General features: G+C 36.8%; 1 protein-coding gene across 1 annotated transcript; it reads right to left on the bottom strand.

Moving 5' to 3' along the window:
* Window positions 1-3,435: 3,435 nt before the first annotated feature.
* Window positions 3,436-6,085, bottom strand: LOC113552200 (la-related protein 6). Its single transcript, XM_026954947.1, has one exon. The coding sequence runs from the start codon at window positions 5,472-5,474 to the stop codon at window positions 3,567-3,569; it is 1,908 nt and encodes a 635-aa protein (XP_026810748.1). The 5' UTR covers window positions 5,475-6,085; the 3' UTR covers window positions 3,436-3,566.
* Window positions 6,086-10,929: the final 4,844 nt, after the last annotated feature.

The following is a 10,929-nucleotide window of genomic DNA, read 5'->3' as shown; positions in this document are numbered from 1 at the left end:
CTCTTTTTTTCTAAATTTTATTAACTCTTGTATAGTCTTATAGATGTTTAAGTTAAATATTGAAAAGTCACAAAAAAAAATTATGTTTTTCTTGTATGTTGCTGTTGACTGGGAGTAAGTTTATTCAGTATTCCCAGACTCCCAGTTTTTAGAGGTATCATTTATTTTTCTGCCTTATCAGAAGGGATTAAGATCTATTTCTTTAGCCCTCGAGGTAACATTACGCACTTATTTACCGCCTTACTAATACACTCTTCCACTGACTCAGTAACTTATAAATGTTGTTAGGAACGGTTCATTAATCACGAATTCAAAACTTTTAGTTTAATTATTAGTCTATTACTACTGTCTACTGTACATTAATAACTCTGTTGCAACATTAAATCAATAATTATTATAAATTAATAACTTTAAAACTAAGTGGGTACGACTGACAACCACGATCTTCGTCCACTGACCATTGTTTTTAGAAAATGGAACACAAACTTACAGTAAAATTACTAATTAAAGTAAGTTTATTACGTACACTATCAAATACAAAAATAATGATTAAATGTACTTATGTTATCCCAAATTGTAATAGGGTATCTGTCGTAGTATTTTTTTGATTTTCAACAATGTTCATGGATTAAAGACTCAATCTTCATTCGTGTAATTAAAAATATAAACAATTTTAGAATACATTTTGTATGTATTAATCTATACGATGTATGAATTCTTAAATCCTTTCTGTAGCCAAATGGGGAAAATTCAGGCTAGGAACTGTGAAGCAGTTAAAAAAGGTAAAATTGAGTGCATCTTCTATTATTTTTATAATTCTATGACAAATTCTAAAATTGTAAACATTGTAAACTATAACTGTCAGTCAGATGATCATAATAATTATTAATGCCTAGTATACCATCTGATTTCTAAAATTAAATTATTTGTAAAATAAATCATTAGTGTATACTTTTCGGACGTTAGGAATTCCTACTCGTATGTTAGGCGTATTATTGAATCATATTATATTTAAATTAGTTTGGGCTTTTAAATGTTTATGTTACTGTGAATGTCCGCAATTGGCGAGTGCTGACAATCACCTAGTGAAGAATGTCATCATACACCTACTAAATTGGCGAATGTTGAAAAATTAAAATAATATAGACATGTACTAGTGGATGTTGACATTTACATTAGGATTTTGGTCAATGTTAACATACACAACACGGTTTTGGTTAATGTTTACATAGGTTACGTATTCGCACATAATATTATGGTATAGTACTATAGATATAGACAATAATATAAAATAGAAATTATATGTTTAGTTATAAATATTAACAATTACTTTTATTAATTAGGATTATTATTATTGAACAATATTATACATGTATTATTAATTTAAATTATGATTATTTTGCCATACAAAAATGATTATTTTAAAACAACGGCGAAAATTGTTCTACTTATTGCAACATGACAAACTGTCATGACATTTTGAACTGCATAAAATGCCAAAATTTCTACTATCATACTTTTTTGTAGTGCACTTTGTTTTGCAATTACATCGTGTATAGGTATGTACTAAAATTTTAGATTAGATCAGATTTAATAATATCGGCATTACCAACATTCACCAATATCGTTATATAAATAATAAATGTCGACATTTGCTAGTAAATGTTTACAAACAGTACAAATTTAATCAATATGCCAACATTCACCAATGACTTTGGTGTATGACGACATTAACCGGTGAGTCGCCAATTGCGGACATTCACAGAAACATTTATACAAAAGTTGGATTGGCTTTTGTGATTCTCAGTCAATTTAAACATCATGCGGTTGCCGTATTGACTATTGACATGCATGAACTAAAAGTCTATAAAGTACGCACTTTCAGACATCACCTGGCACTTTGTCGAACTTCATAACGGAAATGGAGTTGTTGTTGTTATGGTGTAGTATAGTGGAAGGCGATGGTAGAAAGAGAACGCCATACCCGAATGTGTTGTCTCCGTCTTACAAACGTACTACATGGAAAAAACGCGTTTATGCAGTCTGAGTAGAACTCGCTCAATTTTGGTTCTAGAGTAAATATACCTATTACAAAATTAAAAGATGATAATATTTTGGAAGACAGGACGCTGAGTTTTTTTAAAAAAAATTTAAATGTTAAAAAGTTCAAGTTTGTTTAAAATTTTTGAAATCTTTGTTAATTTTAAACGATTATAATGAACGTTATATTGGAAATAATGGAAAAAACTCGGCGTCTTGCCCTCTGAAATATTGTCATCTTTTAATTTTGTAATAGGTATATTTACTTTGAAACCGAAATTGAGCGAGTTCTACTCAGACTGCATAAACGCGTTTTATGTATGTCGTACTTGTGTAAGACGGAGACAACAAGCGGGTATGACGTCCTCTTAACCCTTCCACTAAATTTTCATAATTTAAACAATCACGTGCTGTACGTAGAATTGATACGATGATAATACATTTTTTACACTTTACCTACAGTTGTAAGTACATCGTTCAACGAGCGACTGAGTAATGAATAGCGCGGATGAGCCGAGTACAATCTGAAAAACCGAATTGTTATTATATTTTGATCTGTAGTCAAAATTTAAGAAAATATATTATTAAAAACATTTTGTGATAAAAAAATTAATATCTATTATATGTGAGTATATAAATATATTACGTTTATTTGTATAATAAATATGAATAAATAAACCAAACGTCATTACTCTAATACGATATGGTCTTACAAATATACCGGTAACATGTATTATACATCAATAAAATAATAACTTAATAAATTAAATGCCTACATCGACAATATAATAATTATGATATCATATAAATAGATTTATATTATTTTAATTTCAAGCGAATAATATTAATAAATAATAAATAGAAATAAAATAATTAATATTTATAAATATATATGTAATATAAATAATCATATAAATTAATGGTATTGGTTGCCAACATAATAAATATTAAATAAATTAACGCGGAATCGAAGCTCTTGAAAGTCATCGAGGCAAGTATAATATAACATTATAACTTATACCCGAACCTCGACTGGCTCGACTTTTACAAAGTATAAACGATAAAATAAGAAAATACTCGCACGCAAATAATATGATGCCGAATTCAACAAATAAAATCGTACAGCCGATAAAATTGGTCGATTCACATACATACATATTATCTATGGAATGTTTATGACATAAAAATAAATTATATATTATATGGATCCTACTGCCGATAAAACGAGGCAGGGGAGTCGCCCTTAATCCTTAAATTCATTTTTATCTTACAAGTACCTAAATATCCAAACCGCTTAAATTAAAAACTAATCATATTTATATACCTATATCAGATATGAAAAGTACCTATTATATTATATTATTAATTATTATATAGATCGATATATTTTTTTTCCTTGCTTCGGTTCTCTAAAATCCACGTCGTTGCTGCATTATACGTTAATAATAATAAATAATAATTATAATTTTAACGATAATATTAAAATATTATTCTTAATCGTTATCGTGTCGTCTTCGTTCGGCTGTTCACTCATAAAGAGTGGAATCCAACATCGGTTCTCGCTGGAAACCGCGGCTGCCACAACCGTCCGGGCCCTTGGGCATCCTTACCACGTTGTCTGGCGTCACGAGGCCCAAACTGGGCCTGCGTCCCCTGCCGCCCGACGAATCGGAGTCGACGGACAGGCGACGACCCATGCCGCCTTCGCCCATCGAAGACGAGCTGCTCTTGCGCGACCAGTTGTGGAATCCGTCCCGGGGTTGGCTGCCGCAACAGAACTCCGACGTCGAGTCCTTGCGCATCATCATCTCGCCGCCGCCGCTGTTGCTGCTGCTGCTGCTGCACCGCCTCATGTCGTAGTGATGGCCGTTGTCCTGTGTCGAGTGTCTGCGCATGGCCATAGGCTGTTGCTGTTGCTGTTGCGGCGGCGGCTGATTATGGCCGCAACAACAGCACGGTTGCTGTTGTTGCTGTTCCGGGCCACGGCTGTTGGCCAAAGAGAAGCGGCGCATTCCGAATGTTTCCGGTATGGACACGCCGCTGCTGGAACGCGAACGGCCCGAGTAATAGCTCTCCGAACTGGAGTCCCAGCCGGACGACATACGCCTGTTGTGGCCGTAATCGCCGGTCTGCTGCATGTGGTGCTGCGGCGGCAATACGTACGAATCACGTCGCGAGTACCCGGACGCGGAGCTGTCGGTACCCGAGTCCCTGGACCATCTGCGCTGGTTCCACGACGAGTCGGACCGCATGAGCGTGTTGGCCGACACCTTGCGCTGCATGCGCATCTTTTGCCTGTCTTCCGCCTCGGAACCGCTCTGGCACGACGACGAGTACTCAGAGTCGAACAGCCGGTTCATCGGCGACTTCTTGGCGGCCGCCGTGGCCTTTTTCTTGGACGCGGGAGCGTTGAGCTCGAGCACGCACATGGACTGCCCGTCCTTGGCCTTTTCCGATGACCAGTCTTTGCTCATCGCGTTGTGCGCAGACTCAGTGCGCACGAACTCGATCAACGCGCTTACGTTGCTGCCCATCTCCGGATGTTTGTTGACGAAATGACGGACGTCCGACGGTATGGGGTTGCCCGGACGGAGCACGCGGATCAGCGCGATCTCACCGCAGCCGCGGAACAGCTCGGCCACCGACTCGATGGTCACCGGCTTCTCCTCGGCCAGGTTGATGGCCACCACGGTCCGGGAGGGCGTCGTCTGGTCGTACGCGGGCAGAGCCTCCTTACGCCTCAGCTTCGTTCCGGATTCGTTCACCTCCAGTTTCTCAGACCTGGTTATGGCGTATGCGACGGCCCGCCAGTCCTTGGCCAGGTGTTTCACCCGCTTGAACGACGAAATAAGCTTCAGAGACACGTATCCTTCCTTGTTGCGGCGGACGTGCTTCAGCAGGAACGCGTCTTTGACGATGTTCGCGTCTGAGAAGTAAAATTCCACCTGGTCGAGTATGCGCTTGGTGGTCTCTTCGTCGGGTGCCACGAACGGCGTGGACTCGTCGCCGGACTTGAGCTGACCGCCCTCGTACGCCGAGTCGGACGAATCCGTGTTGTTAATTCCGGCGGCGGCGGACGCGGCCGAGTGGTGTCGGCCACCGTCGTCGGTGCCCGATCCGCTCGAGTTGTTGGCAGACGACATGCCGCCGGTTCGACTCAACGAACGCGGGTAAAACGGCGCCGCGTCGTACGATAGCGATATGTCACTGTCTACGGACGACACGCTGGCGCGCTTCAGATCAAATGCCTTGCCGACGATCGGCAACGGGGCGGTTGTCTTGGTAGCGGGCAGTGGCGCTACGACCTCTTCGGTGAAGTCTCGGTCTCCGGCGGTCTCCGGTGTGGTCTCTACTGGACTCTGTTTTTCTTCGACGACGGACGCGATCTCCTGCTTGATCTGTTCCGTTTCGACTGATGCGATCGTTGCTGCCATCGTTTGCGCGCGAACACTCACCACATCACACGGAACCCGCAACGGCGTCGGTCAAAACGCGAATAATCTATCTATCGGGTATGTGCTTATGTTTCGAATTGCACTATGCGCACAGACACACGCGCACACACGCTCGTTGTTGGCACGCGAACACACACACACACACGCGTACGCGGAACGGGTTTTCCGAAACGCACGCGTCTTATGTCTCGTCGTCGTCGACGCGCGTCGTAGAAATCGAAAGTAACACACACGAGCTCACACGCGCGCGCGGCAACCCCCCCGAACACTATATAATGTTATGGTAATAATAATAATAATAATTGTGCACACACGGTTTCGTGTGTTATTATTATTATTATTATTATCGGGTTATTCTGTTGCGGCGGCGGTCACAAACGCGCACTCGCTCTCGTTATATGTACGACGGTGTATTCGACGATATTCGAACGAAACGCACCCCCTGGCTGCAGGTGGCGGCTGTCAGGTAAATATGTCGTCGGCGTCGACGGTCCGCGGTCGTCTGTGCGGCAGCGCGGGATTTATGGTGTCGGTGGCGACCGGTCGCGTATTTAATCTACGGCTGTACGTATTAAAAAATCAACTAAAACGCTGCCGCGGCGTTCACCTGCTTATATAACATGTGCGCAGATCCGTCCAGGGTTATTGGACCGCCGGCGGTTCAATGTCGCCGGGCCCCCACCGCGGCCGCCGGCGGAACGCCGCGCGACGGCCCGTCCGTCGATGTGTCGTGTTGTCCCGTGCGCGCGCGACGAGCGAGAGAGCGAGAGCGAGCCGTTTTTATCCCGCACACCGAACACGTATATGGATAACGTTATGTGGGGTGTGTGAGTGCGCGCGCGGTATTATTGAGTACACCGATTTACGCCTTTTACTCTCGACGACGACGGCGGCGGCGGCGGCGGCGGCGGTGGCGGTTATTACGAGTTGTTGTTTACTTCACTTCCGATTCGCACTGTCCCGCACACTCGTCGTTATAATATGCGCGCGCGTTCTCTTCCTTGTTCCGGACACCGCGGCATTGAGACTTTAATGTACATGTAATGTCGAAGTGTTCGCGAGCGTGTGTGTGAGTGTGTGTGCGCGCCCAGGACCTTGGGCGTGAAGGTGGCCGCCTGGATCGAGTCTGTATATTATCTCCTTTATTATACATAATAAAAGGTATATAATATATTATTATTATTATTATTCGAACAAACGTCGTGGTTGCCACAAACCATATTATGAATATATTATACCTATGTACTTACATACATGTATAAGTACATAATACATAATACGAAAAGAAACGCTTGCGCTCAATACTAATAGAAGAGAAAAAGCTTTTAGCCGTATACAGGGTGATATTGATCGAGCAAATTTTGATTTTCTGATGTTTTGAAAACCATATTTTTAAATTATTGAGATTTGTTTGGACTACTGAAACAGCATAATATGCTGCAGACGCTGGTACAAACTTTTGTTTTTCAAATAAGAGACCCCCTATAAGGGGAGGCCTTTTCTATTGTAAACTATTTATTATAATGATAATTTTTCTGAAAATATCGTAACGAGATGTATTAGAGCCAAAATTCCAAATGGTAGTTTTAAGTTAATTTTCAAAAAAAATTATTTTACATTTATTTGAAAAATAGAAATTTGTATTAACACAAGATATTTTTTAAATAATAAAAATTCAAGAATTTTAAAATATAGTCTAAATATATTTAAAATTATTCCAAGACTCAATAGGGTTATAGCGTGCCTATTGAATCACTGTGTATAAAAGGTTATTTCACCTGGTTATTATTGATTCTATATTTTTATATAGTTTTATATTATACAATTCGTATAGGTTTATTGTAAGCGGTGTGTGTATTATAAGGTCCTTCAGACGAATTTTGTAAATTTTTACGCTTATCTCCCCCCCACACCCACACACCGATATTGGGCAGGTATATTGCAATGTATATAATATATTAATATCCGTTTGTATTCGGCGCGGAAACGCGAAACAATAGAAATTATCATCTTGTAACGTATTGTAATGTACAGTCGAGTATATATCCTAATGTTCTACATATATACTCCGAATTTGTCCTTGATTGTTATATTTTTTTTTCAAATCCTTTTTCGGCGACAACGTCTATACGATGAAACGTTTTCGGGGACTGTCCGAGACGACTAGACATAATGCATGCCGTGCATCAGCTGCGTATAACTGTCTGAATGTCAGACAATGACATTTTATGATCGGACCCTAGCTGGAACGGTTTTCTTTAAACGGTTCAATAGATTTCATACATAATTAGTATATCTTATGACTGTTGTAAAATAAACCATATAATGTATACGGACAACTTCCGTTCAATATAAAGAATAATATAAAGAACAATATTATAATGATAGCACCTTTTTCGTTCGCTATATATATATTTTTTATATGATTATTACTTATTGATTAGAGTTTAACACACGCATACTTAATTGCGATTAGTTAGGTAGTAAATAGGCACCTACGTTTGACATTGCATCACACACACACTTTGCCACTTTGGAAATAATACCGTTGTTTTTAGAATATATATTAGGTATATAGGAATACCAAATACACGGTAATAAATTCAATTACTCATACCTTAACCGGCTTAATCAAATAAATTTCAGATCTAATGTTTGCGTTATAATATTATATAATTATGGTTAATAAGTAATCATAATCAACCAGTTTCTTAAAATTTACTTTATATTTTACAATATCTCCGATATCGAAAGTATTTTAGCATTCTGATTTAATCCTCCATAATAGCTCATTTACATAATATACATATTTAATATTTTCAGACGGTTTAACTACTACCTTGAAGACCCAATCAAATCAACTTTTTTCTTAAAATTATATAATTGAAATATAAAATAATTATTAATTTACTGTTTTTAATACTTATTCGGTATTCCAACACACAAAGTAAATAATAGAATTGTGATGAATACTTTATTTAACTATAACAATTATGTAATTTATTACTTGTCCAAAAATCTGTTAAAAATTGGCATATTTAATTTAATTATATAATAATTTGACAATTAATGTCCATTAATATTTTATTTCTATATTAACAATCATGCCATATTAACTTAATTATAGTAAGTAATAAACAAATTAGATCCAAATGTTATGCGTAACACGTATGATGTTTATGGTTAGTCAATTATCCTTGAACGTGTATTTAAAATTTATCAAAATGATTAGGGTAAGCACTAATACATTTAACACGTATACACCTATGTGAGTTAATAATATGTATATCATATAAAAGGCAATAATAAGAAAATAAATCTTTAAGAGTTTGTGTGTGTGTATTCTTATATTTTTCAACTCTTTCGAAATAAATATTTATTTTCTGATACTATGCCCTTTAAATTTAAAACCTTGACTTTTAAGGTTTTTCATGTAATATGTTATCACTGAGAAGAGTTTAATTTGTTTTTGTTCATCTGTTCTACATTTATCACCATATTCGTAGGCCATTTTACATTGAACCAACGCACCAACCCGCATAACGGTTATAATAAAAGCATAAAAAGCAAGTTTCGATAACGTGTGAAAATTTCCCTTGAAAATAATTTTGTATACTGTTATACACGTCATTCGTAAATATCTAGGTATTACAATTCCATATATAATGTTATTTTATAAAATTTTAATGGGTTATATAGATTATAGAATATGTCTAGGTCATATTTATAAATTCAAGAAAATCCTTTTCGTAAATCAATTTTTTCAGTGTTATTTGTATTACGCTGATAGACTATTCTCTCGACCTTTGCGAACACAACAAAACGTGTTCAGCAATTAGTGTTTTATAACAGATACGCGATATCGCGCAATCAAAAATATATTTACATCGAACAAGACCAAAGGCTACCGGGTCATTGCCATGTATTCCGAACACGTTAATTAAACGATATGAGATGATCTAATCCGATATTGTTGATTTACACAAAAAATAAAAATTGTACCTAAACCGGTACGTTGGGTACCTATGTAATATACAAATTGTGATGATATAATAATTGATAAATATGCTCGCCGTTCTCACGAAGACCCATTCTTATATAGGTATTCCGTTTGTTTTGATAACACTATATTACCTATAATATACCACGTGGATCTATGAACAGCTCTAAACGTATTGTGCTCAAATCTGAAACACAAAAAACTGAAACACTTTAAAATATTCACTGTATAATATAACGTACGAAGTACGCCGGTGACAAAGACACAGCATGCGCGTGGCGTTTAAATGCTGTAGGTAATTACGTAGGTAGACGTACCGCACAAGTCTTCCTTCGTTCGTGCGTTAAACCGTTCAAGGCAAACATTAACCGAGAACGTATTGTCATAATAACGATCCAGAATAAAGCATTAAACGCGGGATATGATATTTCAGACTAAATATTTTATTTTTTCAGTCAAATATCTTGTCGACGTTGCTTCGATTTGGTCAGTTTGTTTGCGTATGTATATAAAATTATAATATATTGTGTGGCATTATGCTTGCTATATACTATTATACGCAAGTAAAGTTGCGCCGTCAATTCTGAAATTCTGACTGTCAGTATAATTAATATAATATATTACATATATATATGTAATATAATATACGTATGACTGTTTGGATTATTGTCGTTCAATAAAAGTATTATCTATATTATTATACCGTTTTAAAAATATCGGTCACGTTTACTGCAATAAATCAATAGTATGAATAATATAATAATAATTTAGTTTAAATATTTAATTGTTGTTGTTGATTTCTTAACTTATAAATTTAAAACAGTGATAGCGCTGTTACTATAATATTTAATAATTAATAAACTATTATAATAACAATAGTTTTTGTTATAAAAATATTTGAATCGAGAAAACATCTATACAAAGTACAGTACCTACATGTTACATGTATATTATTATATTTTTTATCATAAAAAACAATATATTATTAAATCCAGGAAGCAAACTTCACATCGGTTGTTGCCAACGAGATTTGGGCGATAGTGCGTGATCCAGGAGAATTCAGGGTCATCGAGTTTGAAAACGATTTGTATGACCAACGATAATCATTATTTAAATTCCCATAGCGACCTACAATTTCTTTGCATATAAAATCAGAACAATAAAAAAAAAAGTGCAGTATTTCAACAAACCAAACTCAATGTAAATTAATTATTATTCATTACAAAATACTTACTGCTATACAGTTACTAAATTTACAATTACTTGGATTTTAATGTATCGTACGAGTAATATACTTTTATTACCTGAAATATAAAGCTTTTTTTAACGTAATCAAATTTTAATTTTTGACACAAATTGCACCAGAATCTATGCCTTCCACCAATTATTTAGTTTATACAGGTTCTATATAGTCTATAATATGATGAAATTGTA

This window comes from Rhopalosiphum maidis, chromosome 2 (genome assembly GCF_003676215.2).
Source record: "Rhopalosiphum maidis isolate BTI-1 chromosome 2, ASM367621v3, whole genome shotgun sequence".
NCBI lineage: Eukaryota > Metazoa > Arthropoda > Insecta > Hemiptera > Aphididae > Rhopalosiphum > Rhopalosiphum maidis.
This window is presented reverse-complemented; position numbering and strand designations above follow the sequence as displayed.